Source organism: Neospora caninum, chromosome V, assembly GCF_000208865.1.
Source record: "Neospora caninum Liverpool complete genome, chromosome V".
NCBI classification, from domain to species: domain Eukaryota; phylum Apicomplexa; class Conoidasida; order Eucoccidiorida; family Sarcocystidae; genus Neospora; species Neospora caninum.
The window spans coordinates 1385048-1405457 of NC_018391.1; the positions used below are offsets into that span (position 1 = coordinate 1385048).

Here is a 20410-nt window from a genome sequence, read left to right on the forward strand (position 1 = left end):
TCAGGCCTACACCGAATCTCTCATAGAACGATTCTGCCTGAGCGCTCAATGTAAAAATACCACGTGGTTGCTGCCTGGTATCGTACTGTGTTGCCTTAAAGTAATTCCTCGTCCTCGCGAGAGCTTTCTGTCACTCCATTTTCATACGAGCGCCGCAAGCTTTCTTCAGACCGAACTCGCTTCGGTACTGGACTAGAACTGTTCGTTGGCACCCCCGCACTGAGGCGACCTATGACGAGCCCAGGGCGGAAGACCACCGAACATGGACCGTGCTATCGGCCATGGCACTGCACTATGGCTTCCTGCTAACTAGATGGCTGTAAACAAATCCGCTTCCTTCCAGGGGCTAGTCTCGATGCTGTTTCTTATCAAACAACTCCAGGTTTTCCAAAACTTGTCAGCGGCGTTCGTTCACCCCGTGAGGCTCTCATACTGAGATCCCCTTAATGGCCAGTGAGGAAAAGCGAAGGCCGGTGGTCTAATGTGACACATTCGCCCTGTCTGACTCCTTCGAAGAAACCGTGGACGGGAAAAAATTCATTTCCTTCGCGAATGCAACATCAACGGACCAAGCGCGAAAGGCCCCATCGCCGTCGAGTTTGCAAATGGCTGCAGTGATCAATGTCAGCGAGTTACAAGTACGCAACCTGGCGTGTTTTCGAACTGGCTCTTCGCAAAAATCGGAAACGGAGCTTCGCGGTTCAACGAAAAACTCAGAAACTAGTGATATTTAAATGCGGTTCCGTGGCTGTCTGGGCTCACAGGGTGCTTATTGTTTCACGTGCATGCATCGACTCTCTCTACCGCCACATGCAGATTCGAGAGGCCTTTTCGTTCGGGATTTGCTCGGGATGAGAGCGCTTGACTCGAGCGTCTCTCTCGCTGGTTGTCGTGTCTCCGCCACTTTCTTCCCTTCTGGTTTGTCCGAGTTATGTTGCCGTCCGTGGAACGGTAAGCCTGCTCGGTTTCTTTGTCTCTTTACTTGGTCCTTTCCGCCGCCCGACGAGTCATCGCAGTGTGGGGCCCAGGACGCCGGAGCATTTCGGTGGACTGTACTTGGTCTACTGACATCCGACTCCGTTTCTCTTGCTTATCTTTGAATTTAGCTCGCCGCTTCCTTCACGTGTCTCAAGGTTTGTCTCCAGCTGTCTTTTCCCGGACCCATATTGGCCTCGATGCTAGGAGCCGGCGTTCTCGATACCGAGCAAGCACTCTCATTTTCGAATTCCGCTGCGCGATCCGGCCGTCTCCCTTCGTTTTCCCCCCCTTCAACTCACGCGGCTTGGTGATTTCTCGCGTCTGTCGTATGATCCTCGCCAACGTCCTACGATGATTCTCCGGGGCGATCCACGCGCGCCTCTGGAGTCCTGCGTTCTCGATTTCTCCTCTGTATGGTCTCTGTGGGTGTCGCGTGCTTGGCTGTTGTTTTCCGTTTCGAGTGTCTAGTTGATCGTGGCTTTGCCTTGGAGACTTTCCCTCCTCATCCTGTTGCGCTGTACGCGCAGCCGAAACTTGTTGGCGCCGGACGTCGCGTTTTTCTGGGCTTTTTTCTGGAGGCGTCCGCTGTACGCAGTCCAGTGAGGTGCTGGCGTACAGCAAAAATCACAAAGGACTTGGTTGTCTGTAGCTCAAATACTGGAGTCATTTTCCTTGTGTGGCCTTCCTTCGTGTCTTCACCCGTGTAGGATTCCGTCTTTTCTAACGTTTTCTTTCCGGACAAAACAGTTCCGTACTTCGGGGACCGGCTGGCGCATGCAAACGCCACTGCTCGGTGTGTCCCGTGGTCTCTGGAGAGACAGTTTGAGTTTCTGTTTCGTTTCGTCCCACCATGGACTCCGCCAGAAACTTTCTCGATTTCTTTTGGGCTCTTGGCAGCAGCCAGTCAGAGACCCGCGTCGAAGCCGCAGCCAATCTGGTTGAGTTTCTCGTCGAACGGCAGGCGCGCGCATCAGGTCGTGGTCCTTCTTCCGCGTCTCCTGTCGACGCGAGCGCGCTCGGCGGATCACTCGATTCTCTCCCGGCGGACGGAAGGCCCGATCACCAGAAGGGAAAGAAGAAGAAGGGGGGCAAAGGGAGACACGACCACGGCCAGTCCATTAAAAACCTCATTTCTTTTCAAGGCACCGCTGCATGCGACGATCTACAGTATGCTGCCAATCGACTGGTAAGCAACGCCGGCGTTGCACGCTTTTCTCCTGCTCCCTTCTTCCCGCCCTCTCCTGGACGGAGTTTGAAAACGCGACCCTCAATTCTCCGCGGCTCCACCGTGGTGGCGGTGCGGGACGCTTTTCGGTCGCTGCTTTGCGCGGCTCCATTCGAGAGCCGAGGTGAGGCGATGAGAACATGTAAACTGGTGTTAAACACACCGCAAAAGCGCGTGCCTTTTGGAGAGTCTGAGAACGTGTTTCCTGCACTGCCGTATGCGCTCTACTTTTTCGCAGCTCGCAGGCCTCACGTCGTCCAGGGCGTGTGTGCGCCAAGGCTATTCTCTTGCCCTTCTTCTTCTTCTCCTCCACTTCAAGAAGGAAATCCCCAAAGAGAAGGTTTTGACGGCGCTGGAGCAGCACACATCGATAGCGAAGGCCTTCCCGGCAGACGTCAAGACTCTCCTCCTCGGTCGCCTTTTCGGCTACGCGGTCTTGCAGAAAACCGGCTACTTCACCAGCAACGCGGTAAGCGCCGTTCCAGCTCTCGCGTAGTCTCAGGCAGTCCCGTGGGCGGCGGTGCGAGACACTTGGCGCGACGCGAAGGGACTGAGAGGGCGTGGTCGCAGCGGATAGAAACGGGAGGTCGACGCGACAAGGCGGCGACTATTCGAAGCAAAGTGTTGCGCGACTTCTGTGAAACGCTTTCCCTCGTTTTGCTTGTTCTGTTTCGCTCGCGCCTTCGCAGTGTCTCACGCAGTGCAGCACGGTCTTCTCTTCGCTCTGGGAGATTGTGGATAAGAAGGTCTATCTGCAGGAAGCGGCTTTCCGTCTCATGCGTCGAATCGTTGTCGACTTATCCACGTAAGCCTCCGGCTGAGTCGCGCACACTGCCCATGCCGCCGCGCTTTTCTCCACTTCCCCCTCCGCGAGTTCTCGCCCCTAAAAGGCCCCGGTGTCTTGTGGCTCGAGAGCGCTCGCGAGGCGCATGCAGCCGGAGATGCGTCGTCACCCAGGCGCGCGAAGGCTGCTCGGCCAGAAACACTTTCCCTCGTCGGGTGGCGTCCCTGCATGCACAAACGCAGCTAGGCTGCACCACCGGGTGTGTGCACCAGAGACCTCGGCGGTCGAACCCTCGCTGTGCCGGGCCATGGCGCTTCCCGCTCGTCTCGCCGATTCTCGCGTTCGCCTCCTTACGCCGGAATCGCAGGTTTCGCTGCACACGCAGCCCCAAAGTGGCTAAGGGCGTGCCAGAATCCTGTTCTCCCTTCCACACTACGGATTTTGTGCTTCTTCCTCCTGTTCGCAGCTTCAACCGCTCCATTGCTCTGCAGTTTGTCCACGCGCGCCTGGGGGCCCTCGCAGCCGTGCGCGTCAACGCAGCGCATGCAGCTGCGCCATCGGATGGCGAAGAGCCGCCGAAGGACGAAGCAGACGGTGGAAAGCAGCTGGGCAAAACCGTCACGGGCCGCCTCCCCTGCAGTCTGGCTGCCTTTCTGCTCGACCTGAGGTGGGAAGCTTGCCGCTCGGGGTGGGCCAACAAGCAGGAGAACTTCCCGCACCTCGACGTCCTGTTCAACTTGGATCTCCTCCAAGGTAATTGCAGACGTTTTCGAGAGGCGACACGCCCTTTCTCTCCCACGTCGCCCGCGGTGTTTCGCTGCGTGCGCGGCCGTGCGTGCTGTGTCCCTCGCATGCGCGAAGACGTTTCATTCAGCGGGAGTAACGAGGCGCAAGCGAGGCGCAAGCGAGGCGCGCTCGCGGTGCATCGGTCGGCCCACACGGGTCGGGAACGCGAGGAGAACCGAAGGTTCGCTCGGCACACAGCTCGTGTCTCCTAGAGTGAAGCGCCTCGCAAAATCCTCTGTCTCCTCGGTAGTGGACGTGCATCTTGCAATCCCACGAGGCCCCCAGACGACGGCTTTTTGTGGGGTTATACGGTTCGAGGGCGAAGCTCGCCTTGTCTCGAACCTGGAGGGGATTCGTGGCCAAGTGAAAGCGAAGCGTTTTTTCCCGAATCTCGTCTCTCTCAGCACCTGTTCCGATTCTGGGAACGGAGATGCCCGGGAGGGACCGGTCGCTGTCGCGCCTCCGCCACACGGCCAGCAGGGACTCTCATGGATGGGTCTCCTCGACGCCACATTCCGAATATGCTTTTAAAGGAAATTGAATCCTTACCTCTTTTATGAAAAAAAGTAGCCTGACCGTGTGAGAAGCTCGCCTTTCTTGCTTTTCGTTTCTTCTGTCTCGCGGCCAAGAGAAGGCCCATGTGACTGTGGGCCGTTTGTCCTCGGTGCGAGAGCTTCCCCGTCAAAGGCGGAAGTTTTCGATGTACACACCCTGGTGCACACACACTGGTGCACACACTGGAGACGCCTTACCGTTTCGTGACGTAAAGAGCCGTTTACTGTCTCGGAATGCGGAGTTTCTAAAAGTGACGAACCTCTGGCCGCCTTTACGGGAAGACGGTTGGCTGTGGTGTGGTTCTGCGTCGCAGAGAAAGAACGTCCGCGCCTGATGGCTTTCCTCGCCGACACTGCGGCGTTCCACCCGCGCCTCCACAGCCTCTGGGACGCGTGCCTGACGCTGCTGCTTCACTCGAGGTGCGTTTGCGTTCTCCCGCGAGTCCGTCCTCCGTGCCTGCGCATTCGCGGTATTTTCGTTGCGTGCGCGGGGGCGTCGAGCGCCTGTGTGCCTCGAAGAACGCCTCCGGGGCACACAGAGAGAGGGTGTGGAGACGGGCGATCCAGCCACGTGGCCGGGTTCGCGAGGCGCAGAAGGACAACGACGTCGCTGCGTGTGGCGTCGCCGGGGCGGGAGGCGCGAACGGGCCGGTTCAAAGGGCAGCGCGCCACGAGCTCGATCGCTGCGGGCCCCGTGGCCGAGTGATAGCAGTAATCCGTATATTAGCCGTCGAACTTGATCGAGGTGGAATAATTTTGGTTTCTCGAATCCGGACCTAGACCGGGCTGCGGGGGCTTTTTGACGTGCCGACTCGCTCTCCGTTTCGCTTACGCGTCGAGGTGCCTGCCTGTCTCCCCGGCTCTTCTGTCTCGGCTCAGCATCGACGCAGATCCACAGGAGGCCTTCCTGAGGTGGTGCCGCAGCGTGGACAAGACGCTGTTTCCCGCGGCGTCCTTGTGGGCTTCCCCGGCGCTGAAAGACAAAGCCGCGCAGAAGACCGAGAACGGGCGAGGACAGGTGGAGCCGCAGACCTTGCAGAAGGCGTTCCTAGGTTTCCGCCTCGCCGTCGAAGTGCTGATTCGCCTCAAGCACCGAGCGATGGTTCCCGAGGCCCCTGACGCACTCACGTGCAAGAATACCAGAACGGATGGGAAGAGGCAGTTGACCTGCGAAGAAGCGCTCGCGAGCACGTCGCAATTCTGGGCTTCCGCCGACGGCTTTCTCCGCTCACTCGTGCGGCACCTCGAGGGTAAGCACCACGAGCGGCGCCGCTCAACCGAGAAACGCACGCGAAAGTCTCTCGGCCCAACAGCGGTGAACTCGCTAGCCGCGTGCTTGCCGGGTCGGGTCCAAAACAACTCCCCGGCTGTTTCGGGTCTGACGTGGAGGCGGCTGCCGCCGTTCCGGTCGTGAGTCTTTTTTTCGCGGGAATGGAGACCTTGCGGTGAAGCGCGCATGCGGGTTTGCGTTGACGTCGAGGGTAGCATGCATGCGTTGAGGGGGGGTCGCGTCCCGTGCTTCTCAGGAGGCGCTTCGCCCTGTGCTTTTTGCCGGGCGTTGCTTCTTCTGTGGCGAGAGCCGAGCAGCGCGGCGAGAACTGGCTGCGTGAGAGTCGCTATCGCGGCCTTTTTCGCGTTCCTCGGCCGACGAAGAAGTTTCTCGTCCCCGGCCAATGACGGTCTCTTCTTCGCGCTCTGGCCTTCGGCTTCCGCACTGCTTGTCTTCTGTAGCGGCTGCGTGGTCCGCTCTCCGTTTCTGCTCACGCGTCTCCTTGCCTCCCTTGCTGTGCCCAGGCTCCCGTGGGGACCCGCTGCGGCTCATGGCCGACAGGGTGTTGGATATCCTGATTGTTGTCTTCACGGGGAGAAGTGTTTCTTCGCTGCCGTCGCTTTTGTCTGTCTCTCTGGAACCCTCGGCGAGCTCCGCATCTCCGCGCGGCGCAAATGTCGTCTCCCCTTTCCCCCCGGTCGCTTCGGTGGGGAAACCGCAGGAGCACAAGCCAATGAAGACCGTTCACCTCGAGTGCGGGTGTCTTCGGGATCCAACCGAGGAAGGTTTGTTTGAGTCGCTTCTTTTCAAAGACGGCGAAGGCGATGCATGCAAAGGCTGGGTGCACCAGCAGCTGTCGGCCATTCTCGAAGACCCCGAGAACTCGAAGGAGAAGCGGAAGCGCAAACCGAAGCAAGAGGAAAGAACTTGCCACGCTCCCAGTCCCGGTAAGGAGGTAGAGACGCAGTAAAAACAAACACCGCCGTTTTTGTCTCTGCTGGTCCATCAGCATGCCGACTGTGGTGGGGGGTTCCCAGGCGGCTGAGTGCATTTGTGTGTAGGAACACAGGGGCACAAAGTTGGGGAAAGGAAACCGTATGTTTTTTTTCTTTGCATTTCTTTGTGGCTCGTCGGGTGCACATGCGACTCGATTGCTGTTTTTTGCCCATCGTTGGGTGTTTTTGTCGCGTGTTTTGGCTTGCTGCTATACAGCACTCGGCGCGCATCTGGAGGTCGTGCGTCACCCTTTGTCGCTTTCGCTTTCCTCGCGCTTCGAGATTCTGAGAGCCTGGGGCGAAGCGGTTCGTTTCCACCCCCTGAAAAAGGGTGTCATGAAGAAGTAAGGACCGACAAGAGTTTTTGCGCTGTCGGAAGATGGCCGTGTCGGTCGACTTTCAGGGCTGAGCTGTGTGTGTGTTGAGGCTTCGTTGTGCATCCTCGCAGGCGTCAGAATCGGGTGTCCCTCTCTGGACTGGGCCGTCCATAGGAGGGGGCTTCAATTCAGCGTGTGCAGTGCCCGCCTCAAACGCGCGTTTCAGCTGCCAAAACTTTAGAGAAAGCGCGGTGCCGCCCTTTTCTCTGCTCCCTAAAAATGGACCATTGCCAAAAAGCCCATTATATCGTTAACATAAATCGATAGACCTCGGGATTCCGTGCTTGGCCCCACGAACACGCCGGCGCCGGGAACTGCCTCTTCAATTCCGTCCCTGTTCCGGTTGCAGATCCTCCACGGCGTCGGCCTGTATTCGGGGTCGCGGGGCTCCGCTCTTCGTTCCTCGCGGTGTAGCGTTGCTCTTAGGACTTGCCTCGCGCGCGAACATCCTGACTTTGTCGCCTTCCTGTCCTCTGTTTCGCTCTCAGACTGGGTCTGCTGGTCTTTGGCGGCGGCCTGACGGCAGAGGAGCTTCGCCCGGAGATCCTGTTGTCTCAGATTTTCGAGAGCCTCGAATCGGGGACACGCGGCCTCGTTCGAGACGGCGTCTCCAAGGTGAGGAGCGCGTTCGCAGGCAGCGGCAGGCGAGCGCGTTTGTTCCCGGGAAACGCACGCGCTGAACGGGAGGCGAAGCGAAGTTCGACGGATAGCGACTTGCAGAAAGAAGTAACAAAGAGGCGAACGCGCCAGCCCCCGGAAGAGAGGAGCGTGAGGCGAGAAGAAAAGATCAGGATAAAGCGCGAGGGCGCCGAACAAACAAACAATGGAAACCTAGACAACAGACGACGCAGAGAGAGGATCTGCGGGTGGATGAAGGCTCGGGCAGGGGATTGCGAGGCAAGGGACTCGAGCGAACCGCGTTTTCTTCCTGTTAACTGTCAAACGTTTCGGATGTAGCTACCGATCACCTGACGTTGCATGCGCGGCGGTCTCCCGGCGTGCGTGGTCGAATTCCAGAGCCTGAGCGCGGTTTTGTCTCTGTTTCGCGTTCTTCTCCGTATATACCCAATCCGCAACTGTCTTCGACGCTGTGTGTGTGTGTGTGTGTGCAGGCTTCGCCCCAGACGCTGGGCGCAAGTTGGCGGCGTTTGTTGTGGATCGTGGATTTCCTCCTGCTGCTCCCACAGCAGTTTTCGTCTTCAGGGTCTGACTTGTCTGCCGGTCTCCCGCTCTTTGTGTCGCTTGTCCTTTCACTGCTTCTGTCTTCGGCTTTCCAGCTCTCTTCGCGCTCCGCCCCTCTCCCCTCGGTCGTGTTCACCTCTCCGTCCCGGCTCCTCTCGGCTGCCAAGAGCGCCGCTTCGTCGCGTGCGGGTGCGCTGTCGGGCCTCAGCGGGGTGTCGGTGTCTCCGTTCTTCGCGTTTCTTTTCGCGCCTTCGCGTTCGCCGTGGCCACGGCTGCTTCCCAAACTCATGTCGCTCCAGTCCTTTCTTCTCGCCCGCCACGTCGACACCTTCACCAAGTTCCACGGCCCCACGGGGCCTCTGGCCACTGCGCCTGACGCGGACCCAGCCTCGGCGACTTCGCCCGACGCGGCCTCGCGCTTCGTCACGGCCCTCCACGCTGCGCATGCACTCTGCTTCGCGCTCGTGGAGGCGACAGAGACGGAAGGTCCGAGCAAGACCGTGAGCGTCGTGGCGACGGCAGACGGCGCCGCGGCGAGGAAGCGCCACGGGAAGAAGGCGGCGTCAGCCGAAGCCGAGGGCCTGACTGTGGAGTTGTCTCGCGGGTCGGCGCTGTCAGCAGGCTTGGCCATGGCCAGCCTGCTGTCGGGCGGCCTCGCAGGTGTCGAGGCCAGCAGCGAAGACGAGGAGGGAGGCGGTCGCTCGAAGGCCGTGAAGCGGAAGCACGAAACGAAAGACGGGGAGGGGGCTGCAGCCGCGGGCGAGTCGGCAACGCTCCTCAGCCTCTGCTTTGAAGCCTCGACGCGAGCGAGGGATCTCGACCTCGCAGTGCGTGCCGCACACAGCGTCGCTCGAGAGCCCGAGTCGGCCGAGGCGATTGTTCTGAAGCGAGGTCTGGGCGCCGCGTGTCGCGCACTGGCAGCGAGCGTCGCGTCGGTGGCTTTCTATCCGTACTTTGCATTCGGAAGCAGAAGACGCGACGAGGAGACGGAGAGGAAGCGAAGGGAGGAGGGCGAAGCTGACGCGAGTCCAGCTCGGAAACGCCCGCGGCGCGCCGAGGACGACGACCCAGACAGCGACGAGGCAGACGTCTCCGCGTTTCTGTCCGGATCCGACGAAGAACTGGAGGCGCCGAGTCGCCAGAGCCCTCTCGACGGCCCGCTGTTTGGCTCTCAGGCTGCGGAGTGGGCCAAGGCCAAGGAGACTCAGGACGAGGATGAACGCGAAGAACTCGGCGACTTCGCGACGCTCCTCGGGGACCTTTCGTCGCAGGCTGCCGAGCTGACCGCGATTTTCCGCTCCGCTGAAGTGGAGGAGAAAAACGGAGAAGATCCGGAGACGAACGGCGGCGAGGGCGGAACCTTCGCGCAGCTGGCGGCAGCTCTCGCGCAGGCCGCCCAGAGTGCTACCCGGCTGATCTTCCTGGAAGGGGACAGCGCGAGTGTGGGGTTCCTCCGGGCGACTGGACGCACGCTCTGGAAGGCCCTCTGCCCCTTCGCCCGAGAGACAGAGCTGCAGGCGTTGCTGGACATTGTGCTGGAGCGCGAAGGCGAAGCCGCAGAGAAGAGCCAGGCAGAAGGGAAAGACGAGGAAAACGAATCAGGCGGGGAAGACGAAGAGGAAGACGAAGAGGAAGAAGAAGAGGGAGATGAAGAAGAGGGAGATGAAGAAGAGGGAGATGAAGGAGAGGGAGAGGAGGAAACTGGCGACGAGAAGAAAGGCCCTGCGACCGGAGGCGGGAAGAAGGCCGCGAAACGTGGGACTGCGTCCGGCAAAAAACGACGCGAGTCAGAAGCGAGCGAAGACGAGAGTGAGGACGAAGGCGAAAGTGGCGCGGACGAAGCTGAGGAAGACAAAGCAGGCAGCTCGCGGGACACCGCGGACAGCGACACGCAGGATGACAACTTTTCGATTGAACTTGACGCCGATGCCACGTACCGAGCGTTGCTGGATGAGGACGGCGACGCCCTGCCAGGTAGGCGGCTTTTCCGCGGATGCGGGTTTCTTTCGACAGCAGGAGCCAGGAAAGAGCAAACCGAGACCGAGGCGAAGAGCCGCGGTTCAGACAGATGCCTCGAAAAAGCGAGGTTGGCACAGTGGAGCGAACGTCACGTCAGGCGACTGCGGTCCATTCCGCCTGGAACTGTGGAACGAATGCGGTGTAGTTCTCTCTCTACGGCGAGGCAGGCAACACGCGTCGCGGTACCTCTTCTTCGGCGCTTCTGTTCTCTTTGTTCTCTCGCACGCGTTCCCTCTCCCCCTCTCTCTGCAGGTGTTTGTCCCGCCAAGGCTGGCCAGTCGTCTCGCGTCGTGTAGCGTTTGGTGTTTCCCCGCTTCGCGTTTCTGCGTTTCCCTTCTGATTCGTCGCCGTGCCTTTCCTCTTGATTCTTCAGGTGCGTACGCGCCTCCCCACGCGGCCTTGCGTCGCCAGGCGCAGTCGGAGCGGAAGCAGCGCGAGCATGCGCGTTTGAGTCACCTCCAGTTGCGCCTCCGCGCTCTGGACCTCCTGCAAGTCTTCCTGGAGATGCATCCGCGTTCCTCCCAGGCGTTGGCCGTGCTCTCTTCACTCTTCGGCGGCTTCGACCGCATCGCTTTGCGGAGTTTCCTGCGTCGGCAAAAGAAGGGCGCGGGGAAAACGACGCCAACTAGCGGCCTTCACCAACTCATCGCCGACAAGATCCAGAAAGTGGTCTTGGACGCATGCAGCGCCTCGGGCAGTCGCCACCGCAAGCGGCCGCTCGCGGCGCTCGCGGCGCGCGCCGCCGGCGACGCCGAGAAGCCCCTCGCCGCCGAACGGGCCCAGAGGCTGCTGGAGGGCGAGCGACGCGCCATCTCGCTGGCTGCGACTCTTCTGCCGTGGCAAGCGTCGTGGGCGGCGCGGGGGAGTGAGGGGCCTCCGCGCGCGCCGCGCCCGCTGCATGCAGTCCCTCCGCTCGTGCTCGCGGCGGGGTGGGACGCGCCGGGCAGAGGTTTCGAGGGCCTGGAGAACAGCGTCAGTTGCCGGGTGCAGGCGTGCGGGGACGGCGAAGACGCGCGCGAAGCGTCTGCCGACAAGAAGAGGACAGGACTCCAGAGCCCAGGCAAGGCGACGCGCGCCGAGAAGAGCCTCCACACGGCGTGGGAGGCCGCCGAGACGTGTCTGGGGCTGCGCGCGTTGGAAGTTCTGCAGACCTGCATTGCGTGTCGCCAGCTCCCGCAGGCGCAGGCGGCTGCGAGCTGTCAGTACGTCGGCATGAGCCTGCTGGTCCATTTCTTCAAAGTCGAGCAGCAGATTGCGGAGTTTTTCTCGCAGCTGCTCGGCCGCACTCGCGCTGCAGGCAGCGCGTCCGGGGTTGAAGGCGCCACGTGGGGAGGCAGCGTCGCCTCCCAGGTGCTCAACTTGGCGCTCACGGACTGGCTAACCAAGCACAGCAGTCGCCAGCAGCAGCTGGACGCTGCGTTCTTCCGGTTTTTCGCCGAACGACGCCCAGAACTGATGCGGTTCATCGATTTTCTGGGTGCGGCACACCAGCGCGCGAAGGGGGCCTTCGTCCGCCGCGAGTGCGTCGCGATCGGCGCGGCGGTCGCTCGGCACCCGAGCTTTCTCTCTGGGCGGGCGGACGAGCGCAGCTGCAAACACGAAGGCGCTCGAGACGCAGCGGACAGTGGAAACACCGCGGGAGCGGAGGCGATGACGGAGACTCAGAAGGCCAGAAGCGCCCCGCTGGATGTGCTGCCGCACGTGGCGCTGGACTGGGGCGCGTGGACACGCGGCGGCCGACGTGGAAGAGACAAGCGGCGACGCCGCGAGCAAGACGAAGCGGGCGAGCGTGGGGACGGCGCTTCGCTGCCGCCGCTTCCGGTCCGGGACGAGGTGAGCGAAGGGACCTTCGTGGAGCTGCTGGCGCAGCTCGCCAGCTTGGCTGATGAGGCTGCTGGGGAAGGGAGTCGAGGAGCGTTTTCGTCCGCTAGCCAGATGAAGGCGAGTCACAAAGAGATGCTCTTGGCGCTCAAGACGGTCCTGCAGGCCGCGGTCGCGCAGGTGAAGCGACGGCGGCCGTCCGCGAGGCACGCCGAAGAAGACGATGTGAGCAGCCCGCGAAACGACACCAGGCGGCGCGAGCGCAGCGACTTAGAGGCGGCCTGGACTCGACTCGGGGACAAAATCGAGGCTGCGGCGGCCAAGCTGAAGGGACAGGCAGGGCGGCACCAAGGCGTGCACGACAGCGTGGTCCGGCTCGTCAGGACGCTGCAAGGCAAGGAGGAGGCGCTATCGACGGAGACAGAGGCGAGAAAGCAGTTGAAACGCGAAGAGAAACGAAAACGCCGCGAGGAACGGAAAGCGAAAGGGTCGGCGAAAGACGAAAGCAACGAGAGAGAACCCCAGGCAGGCGCCGAGGCAGCCAGCAGCCCCGCGAAAAGTCCGAAACAGAAAGGGAAGAAGGAAACGCGCGTGAAGTCAGAGGCCTCTGGAGATGAGACGAACGCGCAGGCGCATACCTCCAAGAAACTCAAGTCCGTGTGAGGGGTCAGCAGCTGCTCTGTCTCCACCGAACGGGTGCAGGCTGTCAGAAGCCGCGCCCGTTCCATGCAGTGCAAAACGAACGCGTTTTCGACGCCGTGTCCTCTCAGTGGAGGACAGTGCATGCAGCTTTCCGGCTGACAAGCTCGGATGGTAACTGCGCTTTTCAGTGCTGTGGGAGGCCGACGCGGCTCCGGCGCTGAGGCACCAGTCGCAGCAGCTTCCCGTGTTCTTGAACTGCTCACTGGTGGCGAGCGAAACGCGTTGTGACCGTACAATTTCCGATTCTTTCTCCACGAGTGCTGTCGCACACGCGGCGACCAGAGGGGACGGCTGGGGCGACGCAACTCGATGCGCGGCTCTGCCGAGGAGAGGGAGACACGCAGGACGTTGGAGATCCTCGCGTCGTACAACATCGGTCGGTCTGACCAGGCACGGCACTGAAATGGGCCGTCACAGAAAAACACGGCGGACGCAGGGTGCGCGCCGCCACAACCGCAGAGAGACTCCACAGACACTTCAATCGAGTGGGTGTGTAGTTCGAGAGGAAAGCAAAGCCGCGGGCGGCCCCAGGAGCCACGTTCCTACAGTACAAGGGAACTGAAACGCACATGAGGCACTCACGGCGGTGCACACACGGATGTTCACCTGTACGCGCACTGGCATACACTCCAGCAGCTGTCGAGCTCCGTAGCTGATCGAAACGCTTCTCGTGGGTGTCGCAAGTGGGAGGTCTCTCTACAGAGACTTTGTATGTGTCGACCTCTTTTTATAAAGAGTTAAAGACGCCTTTTCAGCTCCCAAGAGAAGAGCCGAAGGCCACGGCGACGCTTGGTATCAATTCACTCGCCAGCAACTTTTTCGGTTCCTCCAACTTGTTTTACACATGGCTCTCGTTTTCTCTTAGCCCATCCAGGTTTGGAGAGGGCAAAACAGGCGAGCAACACGATATACTGAGAATTCCACGACGCGAAAAAAACGCCCTAGGCAGCGGCGTCCCCACGCACGAGTCATCTCGCCATTTCCTGACGAATTTGTGGATCTCTTTTCTCTGCATGCCCAACGCGTTGAGCTTGCGAAGAAGCGAGAAGAGGAAAAAACACAACCAGCGAAATCGACCCCCACCCTCTCTGTCCCTCAAGCGTGTTACCGCTTCACACAAAAGCGGACGCAACTGCATCTGCGTATATATATATATATATATATATATATATATATGGCTGTCGAAGCATTTCCTCGTTGCGTGTTTTTGTGGGGTCTCGCGAAAGGTCAGAGCACAGGTGCCTGCTTGACTTGGGTGCATCTTCTCATCGTTTGTTCGCGTGTCTCCGACTGGTTCCCCCCCCGAAACAAAGAGGGACACAGACGGCGAGGTAACACAGCGCTACGTGTTTCGGTGTACAAGCATGCACATTTCATGCGTGCACACACACGCGTGTTCAGGCATCAGCGCTGGCGTCACGGCGGCCTCGCCTCCCGGGCTACGACAGAACTCAGATCTGAAGGAGCAGACCGCCAGCGGCGAGCGTACACGCGAGAGTAACACGGCCCTGCTGTCTTTCGACACCTCGCGCTGACCACCGGAATTTTTGTAAAAAAAAGAAGGAACAACAGTGACGCCGAAGAAAGCCGAGAACGAGCATTAAGTGCACCGCCACATACATATCTGTGTCTACATAGGTACCTCTACCCATACGTACATCTATCTAGGCATACCTATCTACCTATATATATATATATATATATATATATATATAAACATGTTTGTGAATGGATAGAGGTAAGGATACATTGAGTAGCTTCTCAGCCTCTCTGGTGGAGAGACCGAGAATGGACACTGGCACTCTCGGTTGTCTCGCGCACGGTTCCCAAAGGGAAGGGGGGAATCGTCGAGAGCTTCACCAGAGTTCCTCGCGGCGTCTTTTCTCTAGCAAGAGAATGTGAACGCGGAAAAAGACGGCGGAAAACGGTCCCGCCGCCAGAGCGCCCGAGTGCGCCGCGCTTCCGGTCGGCCTCCTGGAAAAAGAGCCGCAAAAACAGTCCCGTTCCCTACGCCCCTTCTCGACGTCAGTCCCACGCTGCTCTGAAGCGAGACAGGAACTATCCTTTCTTCTGTCCGTTTACTATTCAATCCGCCTTCTCCGCGGTTGGCGGAGCGCGAGGAAAATTCTCGATACTTCACAGCCGCTACATGTCCACGAGACTCTGCGCGATCGCAGCTTGCAGGATAGCCTCCTGAGAGAAAGAGAGACAGCGAAAAAAAGGAGGCGAAAGAATGAGAGGAGAGAGACAGCAAGACAGTCAGACAAGAGAGAGTGACCGCAAGAGAGAGACAGCCAGCAAGAGAGAGAGAGGAGAGACAAGGCATAGCGGTACACAGAGACGAGAAAGATGCAGCTTGGATGAGGAGATACACAAAGCTCTGTGGAGAGACTCACGTCGGAATCGAGATCGATTCCAGCCGCGGCGAAGACCTCCGCCTCTTGAGACCGCGCAGGATAAGGCGTCACTGCACTTCCTGGAGAGCCGCGACCCGGGACTGTTCGCCCTTCCCGAGTGGCTGGCCAGGTGCCCTGGACAGCCCACGGCGACGCTGCGCCGCTGGGTGTGCTTCCGGGGCGGCCGTGCGAAGGCGAAGCTGGCGAGGGCGAAGTCGGACGAGAAGACACCTGCACGTCGCTGTTGCTGTCTCTGTCTACGTCGATGACGCAGCGCTCTGGAGAGCCCGCACATGTGCGAAACGCGGGAGAAACGTGAGGCGCCGACGGAGACTCGTGGGCACGCGTCGCCACATATCGCGGTGGAGTCTGCGCATACAGCGGACGAGAAGGGGATTCGGCCACAGATCGCCCCACTTGAACTGGAGACACCTGAAGAGAAGGTCAGCAGAACCACGCCAGGGCCATCCCATTTCCCTCTCTCCTCCCTCGACTCCTGCAGGCACTCTGCTAAGCCGCGAAACAGCCACCCAGTCTCCATATATATATATATATATATATAGGCTGCCTCAATGCGTATGCACAATTGCGTTTTTTCTGTGACCTGGCGCCATGTCTACGTCTAAATAGGAAGTCGACGCGCATGCAAAAAAGGGCCTTTTCTCTGTGCGGTGTTCGTGAAGAGGCGTAACAGGGCGAGAGCCTGTTCTTCCAAATCGATTTATGGAAAGCCGAATCTCTGCGTGGTTGTCTGGCATTTCGCCGCTAAAATACAATCATTCAAGATGCGTGTAGAGCTATCGCGGGTTGCTAGCGCGCTTCGGAGGCGCTGTGAAGCATTTCGCGTGTTTTTCTCTCTGTTTGTGGGGAGTTGGTACACACCCTGCGGTCTCTCCGCTTTCTGCCGCTCAAAGACAGCGCCGCACATTCCCCTTCTCTCTCTTTTCTCCCTCCTTTTTGTCTCTTTTTGGTTTTCCTTTCCTTTTTTGTGTGCCCAGTGGGTGCATGTGTTCTCTGTTTGCGTACCCCTCGGTGTCGGTTGTATTCTTCTTCCTGGAGACGCCGGGCGAGAGCGGCGTCGTCTTCCTCACCCTCTGCCTGCGGAGGCGTGACCGCGCTGGCGACTCGGTCGCGGGGCTCCGCCGGCTGGCCGCTCCGACTCGGGCTTCTCGAGCCGTGCGCGACCCCCACCGGCAAGGCGCCTGCGGTGTCCCACCAGGCGAGAGTCGCGGGCGGAACCTCCTCGGAAATGAGCGTCTCCTGGTACGTGTCGTCTGGCGGGCGAATCCCCTCCATCTCGGCCTCGAACTCGCGTTGCAGCCGGCGCGCCTCTTCCAGAGAAGCCGCCTCAGCGGCCAGAGCAGCTGCATCCCGATCCCCCGCACGCGCCGAGGAGGCGGCGGAGAGAGAAGCGGGCGACGCGCCGGCGCACGACAAGGCCGAGGAAGACGCGGCGGCGACGCCCGCAGGCGCGCGAGCGCTAGACAGGTCCGAGACGGAAGCGGCGGGGCCGCTCTGGGGGGCTTTTTCAGGCGAAGAGGCCGAGGGCTGCGCAGCTCCGTCGCCCGTTCCATTTTGCTGGGCGGCTGCGAGCCTCTCTCTCTCTTCGCGTGCCTTCTGTTCAGCTACGCGACGCTCGTACGCCTCGCGGTGACGCTGACGATAGTCCTCCATCTTTTCGCCCAAAGGGAAGACGCTGTGCCTCGCGAAATCGAAAAAGGGATAAGTTTGTAACGGTCGATTCTCGTGCGTGAACCACGCTGTTCATATACACGGAGAGACAGCGGAAAAGACACGGAAAGACAGATACAGACAGATAAAAGGAAAGATACGAGGGAGATACAGCTGTGTGGACAGAGGCCGATCGGTCGGGGTACAGTTTGGTGGTTGTGGATATGAGGAGCGACACGAGAAGAGCGAAAGGCGAGAGCGAAGCGTTAGGGAAGGGCGGGGGGGAGGGGGGGGTAGGGCGCGCGGACACGCTTCGAAGTGAAGGAAGAGAGAGGGACGGTTGGGGAAAGAGGAGAAGTGTCTCTTTTGGGAGCAGAGGACGCGAGGATAGACAGGCGCGGAGCACGGCGACAGGAAAGACACACCAAGACAGAAGGCGAAAAAAGGGAAACGACGACGAGCGGGAAACTGCACTGCGGGGCGCCCGCGGGACGGGCGTAGCTTTGGCCGCACGTCCCCAGTCCCCGCCAGGTGAGTCCTCTGTAGACGACTCTCTCGCGGCCTCGCTGTTTGCGGAAAGAAGCGAGTTCAAAAGAGGTGAGTACCTGCGTACGGCGGCGATAAATCTTTCGGACAGAACCGGTTTCGTGCCTAAGAAGAAGAGCTGTCGAAGCCGCCGGCAGCCATGGAAAAACGACGTTGCCAGGCTGCGCGCTGAAGCGAAATCCTTTCTGTGCAGTGTTCCCGAGAGAAAAAGGACGGGAAAAAGGGCTTCTCGTGCCTCGAAGTCTACAGAAAGCTTCTCGAAGCTCTGCTCGAGACTGTGGTTCCCGGCGCGCACGAGGCACGGTAGAGCGTGGACGCCGTCGAGTCCGGAAAGCACGAAAAGGAGGGGATTGTCTGGGCTGTTCAAAATTTTACTTTAAGCGAGAGTCAGGTGGATGGAAGCAAGCAGATGACGAAGCACGGACCGCGAGAGAGAAGCCGAGACAGCCCGACAGACAAAACGCGACAAGTCTGTTTATCTAGCCAACCCTCAGCAGCGCGCTGTACCGACACACTCGACCGGCGAATTCGCGCTGTTTCCGCGAGACACGGAAGGCGTTTTTTTCGCCAGTTCCTGGATTTGCCTCTGCTTTCTTGAGCGGACAGCGAGCAAGCTGAGAAGGGAAGACGGAAAGCAGTGGATTTTTCGTGACAGAACGAGAAAGTGTTTGCGAGAAAACTCGCCGTTTTCCGCGCGGTGACAAGTAACAGACGGCTTCGAGAACGCGACTTTCCCGCCTCAAAAGTGGGGGGGAAACACGGAAAAGGGCTCAACCATAGAAATCATTGAAGGTCTCTGCGTTCCTCATCCAGATTTTTCGCAGCGAACGAGATCACCCTCTTTTTATCGAAAAGCAGTCCTCTTGTTTGACACGGTTGCGCAGGCTCTCAGCACGCCGCTCCCACGCATCAGCGGCCTCACCCGTGTGCCAAAATCACACCCGGAAAAAAGCGAGAATGACACTCTTCAAGTCGCGAGAGTGGACGCGGAAGGAAGGAACCTGTTTGCGTGCACTCAGGCCAGCTGTCCTCGCCCCGACTCAGAGGGAAAAAACAGGAGAGAGACCACCTCAGCGGGCCGTTGACAATAACAGTAAAATCACTCCTGGTTTCCTTGCCAGAAAAACGTTTTTATACTTCAGGCGGTCACCCCTGGCTGTTGATTAGCAGTGCCGACAGGCGTGAAAAGGAGGGGAACAGCGTCCGAGAAAGGGAGTTTGCGCAGGAAACACGACGGTTGCTGTCCGCGGAGCTTGCCTCGAGAAATATAGGGGCAGAACCCGCAAGACAGGCAACCGAATTCTCACGCGGTTTGCGTTTCTGTGACTTCCCAGTAGACTTCCGTGCTGCCCTTGGGGTTTTCTTCCATTTCCTTGGGGAGGCACAACGGGAGGCTCTTAGTAGCAGCGCAGATACTGCGGACTACACGATGCGTACACGCTGTCGTTACGCACTTCCATGTGTCTATTTCTCTTGGAAGAAGACAAGCGCTCCACGAACATGAACCCAGGCAACACCCCCATGCACTTCAGCCGAAGGAAAAACCTCGGTTCGAAGCGAAATCTCCTTGGATGCCGATTTCGCAAAACTGAACGTGCCCTCGCTCGAGCCGACACGACCCTGTGTCGACGCGCTCTGTAAGTACACCTGCAGGCCGCCCGCCGGCCTTGTGAGAGAATCAGCAACGACGACACACTTCGCAGCTCTCCAGAAACACGGCGATTAGAGCGATCTGTCTTGTCGCACCTTCGTGTCTTCACGGAGACGGGAAGCTCGAAAAACAAGGGACAGAACACAAAAGTGACAACAGGTGCCCAAGCGCAGGCGAAAACGCACTGCATGCGAAGAAAGAGTGCCGTGTATCGTACCGCGGTTCTGCGCGCGGAAGCAAAAAGCTGATGCGTCGGTTTACGAAAAGGACAGGCAGAGGAAATGCAGATAGGATGCCTCTGCGGCACAGAGAGGCGGACTTCATACCCCCCGCCGCGGAACCTCGGCTCTTGCGACCAGATTTTCAGTGTGCTTTACTACTGGAGCAAAAATGTCTCTCCCGTGTTTTTCGGACGCCTTCTCCAGTCGTCTCGAGAGGGAGAGAAACCGACAAGTTTACGGGCGGCTTTTTCTTCCACGGTGTGCGTTTGGACGTGACAGGGGCATCTTCTACGAGAAAAACCGGAACGGTAGAGCAGAGACGAGCCGGCGAGAAATTGCTCGCGCTTGCACAGAGAATTACACACTTCGCTCTTCCCCCCCAACCACTACAGACGGACAGGTCGAGGCAAAGGAAAAGAAAAAACTTGAAGTTTCTGTGTGCGATGAGCCTGCCACTGAGAAGACGCCTTCACAGACCAGGCCCCAAGGAGTCGAAGATACGAAAGTCCACACATGCGATGATTCACACACGTTCAAAAGGAGGAAACGCGGGGTGTCTGACTGTTCGACAGAGAAACGGCCACAAAAGACGCGTGACAAACGAGAAGACCGCAAGGCGCGCGCGACTGGGACCTGGCGGCGGCGTTTGGGAAAAACACACCAGGAAAAAATTCGCGAAGCGCACGCTCTGGCCGGAGTTTTCTGTGTCCAGTGCATGCAAAAAGTAAAAAAACAAAGCTGCGCAGCGCGACACCCCATTCAATCTTTCTCCGTCGAAAGCCGGAGCACTCCCCCCGTGCTGGGGAAGGCGAACAACGACGCTCCTCGCGAAGGACGGTTTCCACTTCGTACACCTGCGGCACCCACTTTATTGGACGCGCGTATGGAAACACAGAAGCATGGACGACTTCTCCAGATACATATCTACATCCATGCGAGCATATCTATACATACATGTATATATATATATATATCTATGTGTATATATGTAAGTATGTGTCAAGTTTCTGATTGCGTTTTGGGAGTTTTCCGACTCGCTCGCGCCACTGACTGGCACCTGGCATCCGCGTGGCGAGGTGAACGCGTGTATGTTTTTGGCTCTGGTAAAGTCGCCTCCTTGAGTGCCGCGTCGACGCAGGCTTTTCTTTTTTTTCACGAGGCGCCGAACTCGCGGGTGCCGACACTTTAGCCGTGTGTGAAAGCGCTCTTTTTTCTATATCTGGAAAGTTCCG

General features: G+C 59.2%; 2 protein-coding genes across 2 annotated transcripts; one reads left to right on the forward strand and one right to left on the reverse strand.

Annotated features, from left to right (window-relative positions):
• Positions 1 to 1828: 1828 nt before the first annotated feature.
• NCLIV_013790 (hypothetical protein) lies at positions 1829 to 12654 on the forward strand (the record flags this gene model as incomplete). Its single annotated transcript, XM_003881569.1, has 11 exons — positions 1829 to 2164; positions 2442 to 2672; positions 2893 to 3008; positions 3454 to 3740; positions 4642 to 4747; positions 5207 to 5577; positions 6122 to 6544; positions 6810 to 6936; positions 7458 to 7584; positions 8082 to 10125; positions 10544 to 12654. 11 exons carry the CDS (start codon positions 1829 to 1831, stop codon positions 12652 to 12654), a joined length of 6279 nt encoding a protein of 2092 aa, XP_003881618.1.
• A 2184-nt stretch (positions 12655 to 14838) lies between these two features.
• NCLIV_013800 (conserved hypothetical protein) lies at positions 14839 to 16763 on the reverse strand (the record flags this gene model as incomplete). Its single annotated transcript, XM_003881570.1, has 3 exons — positions 14839 to 14886; positions 15090 to 15521; positions 16116 to 16763. 3 exons carry the CDS (start codon positions 16761 to 16763, stop codon positions 14839 to 14841), a joined length of 1128 nt encoding a protein of 375 aa, XP_003881619.1.
• Positions 16764 to 20410: the final 3647 nt, after the last annotated feature.